Source organism: Pantherophis guttatus, chromosome 10, assembly GCF_059756535.1.
Source record: "Pantherophis guttatus breed Tessera chromosome 10, ASM5975653v1, whole genome shotgun sequence".
NCBI classification, from domain to species: Eukaryota; Metazoa; Chordata; class Lepidosauria; order Squamata; family Colubridae; genus Pantherophis; species Pantherophis guttatus.
Window position 1 is genome coordinate 4,132,544 of NC_142072.1, and position 14,174 is coordinate 4,146,717.

Sequence of the window (14,174 nt, forward strand, 5' to 3'; positions counted from 1 at the left end):
GATTGGCCCAAAGTCTCCCATCTGGCTTTTGTAGCTAAGGCGGGACTAGAACTCACTGTCCCCTGGTGATTGGCCCAAAATCACCCCTCCCTCTCCATTATCATGACTAAGGTGGGACTAGAACTCACAGTCTCCTGGTGATTGGTCCAAAGTCTCCCATCTGGCTTTTGTACCTAAGGCGGGACTAGAACTCACCGTCCCCTGGTCACTGGCTCAAAGTCTCCCATCTGGCTTTTGTGCGTAAGGTGGAACTAGAACTCACCGTCTCCTGGTGATTGGCTCAAAGTCTCCCATCTGGCATTCATGACTAAAGTGGGACTAGAACTCACTGTCTCCTGGTGATTGGCCCAAAGTCTCCCATCTGGCTTTTGTAGCTAAGGCGGGACTAGAACTCACTGTCCCCTGGTGATTGGCCCAAAATCACCCCTCCCTCTCCATTATCATGACTAAGGTGGGACTAGAACTCACAGTCTCCTGGTGATTGGTTCAAAGTCTCCCATATAGCTTTTGTGTCTAGAACTCACTGTCTCCTGGTGATTGGCCCAAAGTCTCCCATTTGGCATTCATGACTAAGGTGGAACTAGAACTCACTGTCTCCTGGTAATTGGCTTAAAGTCACCCCTCCCTCTCCATTTTACGCCCTTCCTACAACCCCCAGTTTCTTTTCCCCATCTGCAGCAAAACCCCCATCTCTCCCCCACTCGCCTTCCTTCATTTGCTTTTGCTCCCTTGATGGGATCCGGAGAGATGCTTAAAAAAAAATAATAATCCAGCAGCCGCAAACAGAAGCAGCTGTGTTTGCCCGACACCTTCATTGCTGACAAACGGAAAACACTCAATCATTTCCCCTCCTTTGATAAAACACCAATGGCGGAACTTAAGTTCCTGGAATCCTACTCTGGTTTATTATTGATTGGAAGGTTTGTTTTTATAATTTTCAGCTCTCTGCCAGGGCAAAAGCTTTGGTTTTGCAAGTATAGGTAAAGTTTGGGGCCTGTAAGAGCCCTGTTTTTCAACCTAGGCCACTTTAAGATGGGTGGACTTCAACTCCCAGAATTCCCCAGCCAGCTGGCTGGGGAATTCTGGGAGTTGAGGTCCACCCATCTTAAAGTGGCCCAGGTTTGTTTTAGAGACTGAAAGTCTTTGTCAAATGAGAGTAAAACACTGCATTTTCCTGAGATTTCTTCGAAGGACGGTTCCTCATCTCCGACTCCGATTTCCTTGTCATATCCTCTACAGGTAGTCCTCAATTTACAACCATTTCATTTAGTGACCATTCAAAGTTACAACAGCACTTGAAAAAGGGGACTTAACGACCGGTCCACACACTTATGACCATCGTAGCATCCCCCACAGCCGCAAGATTAAAATTTGGGCGCTAGGCAACCGGCGTGCATTTATGATGGTTACAGCATCCCAAGGTCACATGATGACCATTTACATCCTTCCCAGATGGCTTCCGACATACAAAGCTAATAGAGGAGGCTGGATTAAGTAGATTCAGATGATTCGTTTAAGAACTGCAATGATTGGCTTAACACTGGGGGCAAAAACATCGTAAAATTGGCCATGACTCACTTTACAATTCCTTCTTTCCTTCCTTCTTTCCTTCCTCCCTCCCTCCCTCCTTTCTTTCTTTCTTTCCCTCCCTCCCTCCCTCCCTCTCCTTCCTTCCATTCTTTTTCTTTGTTCCTTCCTTCCTTCCTTCCTTCCTTCCTTCCTTCCTTCCTTCCTTCCTTCCTTCCTTCCTTTTCTTCTTCCCTCCTTTCTTCCCTCCCTCCCTCTTTCCATCCTTCCATTTCCTTCCTTCCTTCCTTCCTTCCTTCCTTCCTTCCTTCCTTCCTTCCTTCCTTTCTCCACTGAACCCAGCCAAGTGACTTAACAATTGTAAACTTGTAAAACAATGAAAGCCATTTAAAAAAAAAAAAATTAAAACAATAAAAGAATCCCTCCACAAAATAAATAACTACCACAAACCGCCGCAGTGATGATTAATCAACTAAGAGTGAAGCCAAGCCATGGGGGACCCTTAAGACTAAACAATCTTGCTTTTGCAACGGAGTTCTGCTTGAGGTTTTGGTCATAAGTGGAGGAATAGCTGTATTTTAATGGAGGACGCCATTTTTTTTAAAATTTGATTTATATGCCGCCCTTCTCCGGAGACTCAGGGCAGCTTACAATGCGTTAAGCAAAATCCAGTAGGTGCAAACAGCCACTTCTGGATGCTGTAGCTTAACTAATAAGCCTCTTGCCTTTTTTGCCCGCTCTCTGGCTCTCTCCCTGACCGATTGTCTCTCTTTATAGATCCACCCGAGCCCCCTGAGCTTACGCAGAACTCCGGGACCCTCTCTGTGACTTCTGATGTTCCTTTGGAGGTGAGTTTGTCCCTCTTTAAATGCAAGGAGGTTGTTTACAGTGGATCTTGTTGTTGTTGTTGTTGTTAGTTGCGAAGTGGTGTCCGACCCATCACAACCCCACGGACAACGTTCCTCCAGGCCTTCCTGTCCTCTACCATCCTCCGGAGTCCATTTAAGCTCATGCTGACTGCTTCAGTGACTCCATCCAGCCACCTCGTTCTCTGCCGTCCCCTTCTTCTTTCGCCCTCCATCGTTCCCAGCATGAGGCTCTTCTCCAGGGAGTCCTTCCTTCTCATTAGGTGGCCGAAGTATTTGAGTTTCCTCTTCAGGATCTGGCCTTCTAGAGAGCAGGCAGGGTTGATCTCCTCTAGACTGACCGGTTTGATCGCCTTGCAGTCCAAGGGACTCGCAGGAGTCTTCTCCAGCACCAGAGTTCCAAGTCCTCCATTCTTTGGCCTTCTCAGCCTTTCTTATGGTCCAACTTTCACAGCCATCCATTGCAACTGGGAAAACCGTCGCCTTGAGTATTACAGTAGACCTTGCCTTACAGCAATTCATGTAGGAACTGTCCGAAGTAATAACAACACTGAAAAATGTGCCTTATGCCCGTTTTTCACACCTAACAACCCTTGCAGCATTCCTGTGGTCACGTGATCCAAATTCAGACACTTGGCAACTCGTTCGTATTTAATGACGGTTGCAGCCTCCTGGAGATTATGTGATTCCCCTTTTGCAGCAGTCAACGGGGAAGCCAGATTCACTTAACAAGCATGTTACTGCAGTGATGCACTTAACACCTGTGGCAAGAAAGGTCGCAAAAATGGGGCAAAACTCACTTAAGAACTGTCTTGCTTAGCGACAGAAAGTCCGGGTTTAATTGTGGCCGTAAGTCGAAGATTACCTGCTTTTGTCCTGTTCTTTTGAAGAGTGAGAAGCACTGAAGGTTTTTTATTATTATTATTATTAGTTTTGGAAAGTTATTTCAACTTTTATTTGGGCCGCAAATAGTTTTTAAGGGCAGGTATGAACAGTGTTAAGTGAGCCTGGGCTATAGTTTAAAATTCAGAGTGCTGGAAGGTTATAAAGTAAGCGAGAACATAGACAATTGAATTTCAGTTGGTTTTGGGCAGGGGTCTGCAACTTTAAATACTCAAAGAGCCATTTGGACTCGTTTCCCTCAGAAAAGAAAACACCAGGAGCCACAAAATCTGGGTGGGCGTGGCCAACTTGATGTCACTCACTTCCACAATCACATGAACCCCCCCCCCCCCGCCCCCCAAGCCATGCCTACCAGCCGGTCATTAGGGCAGAGAACCGGTTGTTAAAAAACATTCAGGAACCACATAATCCTTTCGACATATCTCTTTTTCCCCTCCCTCTCTCTCTGTATCTCTCTATGTCTCTCTCTCCCTCCCTCTCTGTATCTCTCTGTCTCTGCCCATGCGACCCGTTTTCGATGCAGGTAAGTGCAGAGCGCGCGTGGAGACTCGGGAAGAGCGAAAAACAGGCCTATCAGAAGTTCAGGAAGGCTGGAAACGGGGCTGGAAATGGTCATTTCCAGCCTCGAGAGAGCCTCCGGGGCCTGGGGAGGCTGTTTTCGCCCTCCCGGAGGCTCAAAGAAAGCCTCCAGAGCCCGGGGAGGACAAAAACACTCCCCACTCCCGCCATGGTACAAGAGGCCGACTAGGCCACACCCACCATGGCCACGCCTGCCCAGCAACCAGGCAGAGAACCCCTTGCTAAAATTTTTGAAGCCCACTCCTGGGTCAGGGCCTTGCCCTGTTTTTATAAGCATGAGATTCATGATAAAAAGGCAAAGTTTTGGTTATGGAATATAGCAGGTGCCATCTTGATTTTTCACACATACACACCCACTGTGGGAATCCCGGGGCTTATTAAGGACTTTCTAGCAACTATCTCTTGTCCTTCCTCAGATTGCCATGTGCACGGGCAAAAATGGCTACCCTGCGCCAACTATCAGCTGGTACAAAGATGGGCAGTTTCTGAATATTACCACCGAACACAACAAAGGTAAAGAAGGCGTTTCTTTCTTTGCTTATCAAATGCAAGGAGGGACAGCCAGGTATCCCCCCCCCCCCCCAGAGGGGACTCGGATTGACAGACTCATAAAGAGACACTCTTCAAACTTGGACGTTCAGACAATTCTGTGCAATAGGAAAAATTGGCAGAGAGAGAGAGTGGCAGGGGGAGGGAGACATGGTGAGGCAGACAGACAGATAGACAGATATAAATGAATGGAGGTTTGGATAGATAGATACCCTGTTTCTCCCAAAATAAGACATCCCCTGATAATAAGCCCAATTGGGCTTTTGAACACATGGCAATAAGACCAAGCGCTTATTTCAGGGTTCAAAAAAATATAAGACAGGGTCTTATTTTGGGGGGGAAATAGATAGATAGATAGATAGATAGATAGATAGATAGATAGATAGATAGATGATAGAAGATGGATGGATGGATGGATGGATGGATGGATAAATAAGTGGATCACAGATAGATGATAGAATGGATAGATATAGACAGATAAAGATAGATTAAAATATTAGATAATAAAATAGATAAGAAATATTAGATTAGATAGCCAAACTAAATTAGATGATTAGATAGCTAAATAAGAAAAGTAGATAAATAGATAGGTACATAGATATACCCTGTTTCCCTGGAAATAAGACATCCCTTGATAATAAGCCTAATTGAGGTTTTGAGCGCATGTGCTAAAATAAGCCCCCCCCCCTAAAAACAGCCTTCCCCACCCCTCCAGAGACCCTCCGGAGGCCGGAAATGGCCCGTTTGCCAAAGTCCGGTGGGACCTCTGGGGGTGGGGGTGGAGAAGGCCGTTTTCACCCTCCCCAGGCTCCTAGAAAGGCTCTGGAGCCTGGGGAGAAAGAAAAACGGGCCTACTGGGCCCACTGTGCCATCATGTGCCAAGAGTCGGGGGGGGGCCTCCTGGCACACGATGGCAAAAAAGTTAACCATCACTGGTATAGGATCTCCTGCTTGAGCGGGGAGTTGGACTAGATGACCTCTAAGGTCCCTTCCGACTCTGTTAATCTGTTTAATCTTTGTGGTGTTGTCTTTCCTCCCTCAGAACTCTACGAAGTGGTGAGGACGGTAAAAGAAGCCTCGGGACTATATTCCAGATCTAGCGTGCTTTATATGCGCCCGAAAAAAGCGGACAAAAACTCCATTTTCCAATGCAAAGTCAGCTACAAGATGCCGAACGGGAAAGTCGGCATGGAGGAATCACAACTTTTCAATCTCACCTTGCATTGTAAGTGGGGGGGGGGCTGGTGGGGGCTCTTGCTTTTGTTCTCTATCCCCCCCAAAAAAGCTTTCTGGGAGTTGAAATGCACACACACACACACACACACACACACACACACACACACACACACACACGAGAATGCCCAAGTTGGCAAAAGCAGAATGATAACATAGCTGACTTTTTGGTTTTGCTGTTAGTATCTTGTTATTTCCCCCCCCCCCTTTTTTTTTCTTTTTTCTTTTCTGTTTACTTTTCAAGGACCGGATTCTTTGGGGAGTTTTTCATGTTTGTTTTCGTGGGGATGAAAGTAGAAATGTTTGATAAAATTAGACGCGTCAGCAAGCTTTTTTTATTTCCTGAGGTCTTGCTGATGAACCTGATGTGTTATTGGGCTGCCGTTGTTTCAGCTGCCTTGCAAGCTGTTGTTGGGTTTTTTTTTTTAATTTCAGCGGATTGCTAACTCGTTGTGAAGGATTTTTTAAAAAAGTGTTATACAGGTAGTCCTCGATTTACGACCACCATTGAGCCCAACATTTCTATTGCTAAGCGAGACATTTGTGAAGTGAACTTTGCCCTGTTTTATGACCTTTTTTTTTTTAAACCACGGTTGTTAAATGAGTCACTGCATTTATTAAGTGAGTGACACGGTTGTTAAGTGAATCTGGCTTCCCCATTGACTTTGCTTGTCAAGGAGGTCGCAAAAGGGGATCACGTGACACACACACACACACACACACGGGACACTGGTGACCGCAGGCAGGGATGCTGCAGTGGTCTTTTAAGTGTGGAAAACGTAAGTGTGAAAAACAGTCATAAGTGCCATTGTAACTTCGAATGGTCAGTAAATGAACTGTTGTAAATTGTGGATTATCTGTAGTTGTTTTTCAGTCCGAAACAAATATATCATACATGGGAATGTGTGCATATGTCCGTGCGTCAGAGAGAGAGGGAGAGGGAGAGAGGGAGGAAGAGAGAGAGGGAGAAAGAGAGAGAGGGAGGGGGAGAGGGAGGGAGAGAGAAGGAGGGGGAGGAAGGAGGGAGGGAAAGAGGAAGGAAGGGAAAGGGAGGGACAGGAAAGGGAGAGAGGGGGGAGAGAGGGGGAGGAAGGGAGAGAGGGAGGGAGGGGGAAAGAGAGGGAGAGAGGAAGGGAGAGGGAGGGAGAGAGGGGGGAGGGAGGGAGGGAGGGAGTCCTGACTTAGCGACTGTCCTTCTGATCTTCCTTTCTCTCTGTTTTGAACGTTGGCTGGGGAATTCTGGGAGCTGGGAGTCCCCCCCATCTTTAAAGTTGCTGAGATTGAGTTTTTACAGCTCTGCAAAAACCATCCATTGATAGATTCGTTGCAAAGTTACTTTTTCATCACTGACGTTCGGGCAAACGGTCGCTAAACAAGTCGGTTGCTAACTGAGTTACTACCTGCATCCAGGCGGACACATCAAGAATAACCTTTTTTGCATTATAATTCCTGGAACGCTCCATTTTCATTGCTGCTCCTGAGTAATCCTGTTTCCTACTTTCACCCGCCGTAGATTATACCGAGAACGTGCAGTTTGTCTTGGATTCGCCAAAAGTCATCAAAGAAGGAGACGATGTACAGTTGCGATGCCAGGGCGACGGGTTCCCCCAACCCGAATATTCATTCTCCAAAATTCAGGTACTGCTTGGTCCAATCTGGTTCCTCCCCGCCCCCAAGGAAGGAGAATTAGTTTGATAAACCTATTTTGGCACCATCTGTTCAGAGAAAGACAAAAGGAAGAAACGGAGGAACCTGGTTTCCTGGGCAGGTTGCGTGTCCCCATTCATTATGTTGGCTTAAGGTCATCTTGGGTTTTTGGGGTCTATCTTGGAGCGAAATTCTGGTGGCTCAGATTCAACAGGAGCTTCTTGGTACAGATAGTCCTCGACTTACGACCACAGTTAAGCCCAAAATTTCTGTGGCTAAGCGAGACTGTTGTTAAGTGAGTTTGGCCTCGTTTTACGACCTTTCTTGGCAAAGTTGTTGAGTGGATCCCTGCAGTTGTTAAATTAGTAACACGGCTGTTAAGTGAATTTGGCGTCCCCGTGGACTTTGCTTGTCAAGGAGCGGTGCAGTGGCCTAGACGTGGAGCTCTGGCCTCACAATCAGGAGGCTGTGAGTTCGATCCTAGGTAGAGGCAGATATTTCTCTCTCTGGGCACACTTGAAGAATATATCTGCTGAACAGAACTCCGCATTGGCGACAGGAAGGGCATCCGGCTCCATTCTAGCTAGCTCCATTCAGTTGCCCAGATTCCATCCTGCAAGGGATTATGGGGTCATTAAATGAAGATGATGATGGACTTTGCTTGTCAGAAGATCATAAAAGAGAATCACATGCCCCCGGGACATTGCAACTGTCATAAATATGAACCAATTGCCAAGCGCCCACAAATTTTGATGACGTGACCAGGGGATGCTGGGGGTCAGAAGTGTGAGAAGTCGGTTTTTCAGTGCCGTTGGGATGATCTGTTTAGGCAGTTTAGAATGGACTGTTCAGAATGGACTTCACTAAATGAATGATTGTATGTTGAGGACTACTATACCTGTATCTGATGTCATCTCTCCAGCCTTACCTACTTCTGCTCTTCCCCCCCAGAGTTCTGATAAACAGTTGGATCTGCCCACCACCACCGACGGTGTCCTTCTGCTTCCACAAGTGACCAAGGCTGACAGTGGGACCTACCGCTGTCACGTACTGGACTTCTATAGTCCTTCCGAGGTGGAACTGGAGAAGGACGTCAGCATCTTCATCCATTGTGAGTGCCCCACGGAATGCTGGGGGAGAGAGAGCCAGACCAAACTTTCCTTGTCATCATCCAGTTGCTAAGTTGTCCCAAAGGTGCTTTTTCAGGAGGCAACTGGACCATTCCTTGTTTTTTTTCTTTGAAGAGGTTTCGCTTCTCATCCAAGAAGCTTCTTCAGTTCTGAAGTTTCTGAAGACATTTCGCTTCTCATCCAAGAAGCTTCTTCAGCTCTGACAGGTTGAGAAGTGAAACATCTTCAAAGAAACAACAAGGAAGTCCAGTTGCCTCCTGAAAAAAATACCTTGGGGACAACCATGACCTGGATGACTGAGAATCTCTACAGACTAATTAGCTACCTTATTTTTCGGAGTATAAAACACACCTTTCCCCCCCCCCCCCCAGAAAGAGGGTGAAAATCTGGGTGCGTCTTATACTCCGAATGTAGCCCCGCCCAGCCTCGCAAACAGAGATTTCAGAGGCTGAAAGAAACCTCTGAAGGAAGCTTCAGAAAAAAAGCCTCTGAAGGAAGCTTCAGAAAAAAAGCCTCCAAACAGAGCTTCAGAAAAAAAGCCTCTGAAGGAAGCTTCAGAAAAAAAAAGCCTCTGAAAGGCTTTTACCTAAAATAATATGGCAAGCAACAAAAGAAGAATCAGTAAAGGTTCTAACCAAACTATGCTAACAAATCTGGAGAATGACACAATAACCAACAGATCCGAAGAGGTTAATCTATATACCAACACCAAAGAAAGGAGATTGAACAGAGTACAGATAGTCCTTCAGAAAAAAAGCCTTTTTTTCTGAAGCTCTGTTTCGGAGGCTTTCAGAGGCAGAATTTTTTTTTTTTTTTCTGAAACAGAATTTCAGAAGTTTCAGAGGCAGGAAAAAAAAGCAAGGCACGAAACTCACGAACCTGTTCCTAAATTCACCTCTGGGAAGAGCTGATTGGGGGTATTTCGGGAGGCCGATCCACCCACCAATCACCCACCAATTTTTTCTTATTTTCCTCCCCAAAAACTAAGATGCGTCTTATACTCTGGTGCGTCTTATACTCTAAAAAATACGGTAAGTATTAAAATTAAGCCTTGTCTTCTGGGTTTCAGATCTGGACCCCGTGGTCCTAAATCCAACGAAGATGGTGAAAGTCAACCGAAGCGAAAACCTTCAGTTGACCTGTTCTGGCAGTGGCTCCAAGACACCCACGTTGTCATGGAAGAAGGTAGGTAACATCTGCAAGGGCTTCCTTCGTAAGTTACACATCTGCCGGAACATTGCATGGATCAAAGATGGCATCCATGGTCTGGACTTATTTGAAATCCTGAAGATTCACAAAACTGGCTGTTCCAGGGAATTTTTATACAAGTAGTCCTGTCATGTGCCAAGGAAAACAGAAGATCCGGGCAGTTCAAATGTTTATTGTAAACTAATGTTCTCTACAAGAATCTGAACTACTAACAGTCGAAGCAAATTGGCGGTAAATAAGGAATTCACGATGGGCTGGACTTAGCTCTCTTGTTGGCATGAAGGGACTCATGACTGATGATGCAGTTGACCTCTTCCTCAGACTGGTCATCTCCCACAAGTCCTTACTTAGTGAGCACAGCTGGGACCTGGTCACTAAATGAGGGAAATCATGAGAAAGCTAGGAGGGAAATCATGTGACTGCTTACAATTTTACTTCAGCTTTTATTTTCCCTGCTCCCCTGCCCGTTAGATTGCTTACCTTAGTGTCGGGATAATTACCAAGAAAGAAATTAATGTATGTATTGACATTCATTGGAGAGGAAGGGATTAAAAGAGAATAAACAGGCAGACAATGGGGAAATACACATGGCTACTCTCTTCTGATCCCTTCCTCTACAATCCCTCCACTTTGCCAGGCGGATCAGACAAGACGAGAGATGTCTAAAGAGATGACACTCTGGCGAGATGGGAAATGGTTTGGAACGGATCCTCCCTGCTTCGGATACCGGTTTTAGTGCTGGTCTCGTAAACGAAAAGCTACGTTAAATCTCTAAAAGCAAGGAATCCGGAAGAATCGATAGCGCCCCTTTTCCCACCGATAGATTTTATGGAAAGGCACGATCTCATAGAAGCCAATGCGTTTTCCATGAACTTTCCTAGTAGGAGCAACAGAATAAGGGCTGGGGGTCTCTTTCCATTTCCTTGAATCGCTTCGGAAGTGAATTCTTCACATACACACACACACACAAACACACCCTTTGGGCAAATAGTAGAACCGTGATGGCGAACCGTGGCACGTGGAGCCATATCAGTAGGCATGCGAGTGTTGCCCTAGCTCAGGTCCAGCACGCATGCGTGCCCTGGCCAGCTGATTTTCAGGCCTTCTGGGCCCACCAGAAGTCCAGAAACAGGCTGTTTCTGGCCTCCGGAGGGCCTCCAGGGGGGTGGGGAAGGCTGTTTTTGCCCTCCCCAGGCTCCTAGAAAGGCTCTGGAGCCTGGGAAGGGCGAAAAAGGGGCCTACTGGGCCCACCGTGCCATCGCGTGCCAAAAGCGGGGGGGGGGGTTTCAGGGGGATGGGGCTCATTGAATTATGGGTGTGGACAAGCGTGCGCATGGCCCCCTGCACTCCCCCCGCTTTCGGCACGCGATGTCAAAAAGGTTAGCCATCACTGTAGTAGAAACTCTCTTACGCACGCAAACACAGACCCTTTGGGCAAATAATAGAAACACACACTCACATACTCACACACACAAACACACCCCTTTGAAACTTTCCTAGCAGGAGCGATAAGACTCCGTTGGATTCAATTTTCCAGCCATCGTTTCGAGATATGGACCCCCGGTGCAAAAAGAAAGGACCCCGTTCTGCATTTTGAACTTGATTGAATTGAGACGGTTATCTCCTCTGGAGGACCCGAGGCAGGGGATCACATCTGGGGTAACAGCAGCAATCTTTTATTTTTATTTTATTTTTTAAATTTCTCCTGCAGGGAAGGCAGCAGATGGGGACCGGCGAGACTCTATCGCTGACAGATCTGACGTACCCCATGGCAGGCACATACGTCTGTGAGGCTTCCGTACCCAGCATCTCCGGGCTGAAACGGAACGAGTCCATCCAAGTTATTGTAGAAGGTAGGTAGGTAGGTAGGTTTTTGCGGACCACCCATATTTTCTTGCCGACCACCAATGGTCCACGGACCACCAGTTGGTAACCGCTGGCCTAGATAACTTTCCTTTTGTAAACAGTTTGGCCCACACATTTGTCGAGGTGTGACACTCTTCGTTCAGAGGTTATTCTTTACACAACTTTTCCTAGAAAGATGAGACGAGACAACCCTGGCAAGGCTGTGAAGATAAGTAGGAACTGTCAGACAACATAGCTCAGGGGGTGAGGATGGGGTTAGAAGTCAGATCCTTTCCCTTCCCTCTGACTCGCGTGTACACACACGCGTTCCAACTAGTTTACTTAATCTACTATTCACATTTTTTGGAGCCCAGCCTTAAAGCTTTGAGCACTGGGATGCCAGAATAACAGATTTGGAAGGGACCTTGGAGGCTCAAGGCAGGAAACCCTCTGCCATTTCAAACAAATTGTTGTCCAATCTCTTCTTAAAAACCTCCACTGTTGGAACACATCCACAACTTCTGGAAGCAAGTTGTTCCAATTATTAATTGTTCTCACTGCCAGGAAATTTCTCCTTAGTTCTAAGTTGCTTCTCTCCTTGATTAATTTCCATCCGTGGTTTTTCGTCCTGGCGTCAGGTGCTTTGGAGAAGAGGTGGAGCCCCTTTTCTTTGTGGCAGCCCCTGAGATATTGAAACACTGCTCTCATGTCTCCCCCGGTCCTTCTTTTCATCAAAGTAGACATACCCAGTTCCTGCCAACTCTTCTTCATATGTTTTAGCCTCCAGTCCCCTAATCCTCTTTGTGGCTCTTCTCTGCACCCTTTCTAGAGTCTCAACATCTTTTTTACATCGGGGGACCAAAACTGGATGCAGGATTCCAAATGTGGCCTTATCACGGCCTTATAAAGTGGCATTAACACTTCACGTGATCTTGATTCTATCCCTCTGTTTATGCAGCCTAGGATTGGTTTGGCTTTTTGGCAGCTGCTGCACACGGCTGGCTCATGTTTAAGTGGTTGTCCACTAAGACTCCAAAATCCCTCTCACAGTTACTACTGGTGCCACCTTTACTATACCTGTGCATTTGGTTTTTCTAGTCTCAGTGTAGAGCCTGACTTTTTTCATCATTGAATTTCATTTTGTTAGATAGGGGCCAATTGTCCGTCCATCTCCGTCTCTCTCTCCCTCCTTCCGTCTCCCTCTCTGTCTCTCCCTCCCTCCCTCCCTCTTTCTCTCCCTCCTTCTCCCTCTCTCTGTCTCTCTCTCACACTCCCTCCCTCCCTGTCTCTGTCTCTCCCTCCCTCCCTATCTCTCTCTCTCTCTGTCTCTCTCTCACACTCCTTCCCTTTCTCTCTCTCTCTCTGTCTCTCTCTCACACTCCCTCCCTTTCTCTCTGTCTCTCTCTCACACTCCCTGTCTCTGTCTCTCCCTCCCTCCCTTTCTCTCTCTCTCTGTCTCTCTCTCACACTCCTTCCCTCTCTCTCTCTGTCTCTCTCTCACACTCCTTCCCTTTCTCTCTCTCTGTCTCTCTCACACACTCCCTCCCTTTCTCTCTGTCTCTCTCTCCCTCCCTCCCTTTCTCTCTCTCTCTCTCTGTCTCTCTCTCACACTCCTTCCCTTTCTCTCTCTCTCTGTCTCTCTCTCACACTCCCTCCCTTTCTCTCTCTCTGTCTCTCTCTCACACTCCCTCCCTCCCTGTCTCTGTCTCTCCCTCCCTCCCTTTCTCTCTCTCTCTGTCTCTCTCTCCCACTCCCTCCCTCCCTCTCTCTGTCTCTCTCTCACTCTCATTCTCTGATACAGGAAAGCCAGAGGTAGAAATTCAACAAACCATCATCCAAGAGCTGGACCAGACAGTGAAACTCACCTGTACCGTTTTAGGCCATCCTCAGCCAGAGATCAGATGGAGTATACCTGGTGGCAAGGTGAGTCCATCCAAGGCCTGGCAAACACCAAACAACAAGATCTCTTCCTCATCACTCGACGCTCTTTAGGGTGCAAGGTTTTCAAAATATATTCGGTAAACAGACGCAATTCTGTATGCCCTTACCTAAAGTCCTCTCTTTGCTAAACAGAAGTCGTAAACGTGAATGATTAAGAGTTTTTTTACCCTAATGATTTTGTTTCAGTTTTGCCAGCTTTCTAGATTTATCCTTGATTTTTTTCCAAGAAATTACGGTCATCCTATTTAAGGCAGATGAAAAAAATCAAAGGACTTGAATCGAGGGTGTACAATAGTCCTTGGTTAGGGACCGTTCAAAGTTCTGACAGATCCCCCTAAAAGTACTTACAATTCAAATTAGCATTGATCATATGCATTTAGGACCATTTGCCTTGTCCTATAGTCCTGTGACTGATTTATTGTGGTTGGGTTTTTTGCATTTTTTGAAACCGGCATGTACTTCTGGTTTCTTCCCCCAAAAACACCCATTGCGAACAATGGTTTGCTTAACAACCACAGCATTCACTTAACGGCTGCTGCTGCAAAAAAACGAATGGAAATGTGCAAAATCCTTTTTTGACTCTCTCTCTCTCTCTCCAGGCGCCCGTAAAACACTCGTCAAATAAATATATTGCTGAATTGTTAGTGGAATTGACCCCCAAATTAATCCAAAGCGGAGTTCAGTGCACAGCAGAGAACATGTATGGCTCGGTCAAAAAGAACTTAGAGCTGAAAATGGGTAAGAA

General features: G+C 46.6%; 1 protein-coding gene across 2 annotated transcripts in view; it reads left to right on the top strand.

Annotated features, from left to right (window-relative positions):
• BCAM (basal cell adhesion molecule (Lutheran blood group)) overlaps window positions 1-14,174 on the top strand; it is a 95,161-nt gene that overhangs the window by 76,981 nt on the left and 4,006 nt on the right. For both annotated transcript variants that reach the window (XM_087876271.1, XM_087876270.1), the window contains 9 exons: window positions 2,305-2,375; window positions 4,292-4,388; window positions 5,467-5,649; window positions 7,171-7,295; window positions 8,256-8,415; window positions 9,504-9,619; window positions 11,355-11,496; window positions 13,290-13,411; window positions 14,029-14,167. In XM_087876271.1, the coding sequence (XP_087732397.1) occupies window positions 2,305-2,375; window positions 4,292-4,388; window positions 5,467-5,649; window positions 7,171-7,295; window positions 8,256-8,415; window positions 9,504-9,619; window positions 11,355-11,496; window positions 13,290-13,411; window positions 14,029-14,167 (1,155 nt within the window). The remainder of the gene's footprint in view (window positions 1-2,304; window positions 2,376-4,291; window positions 4,389-5,466; window positions 5,650-7,170; window positions 7,296-8,255; window positions 8,416-9,503; window positions 9,620-11,354; window positions 11,497-13,289; window positions 13,412-14,028; window positions 14,168-14,174) is intronic.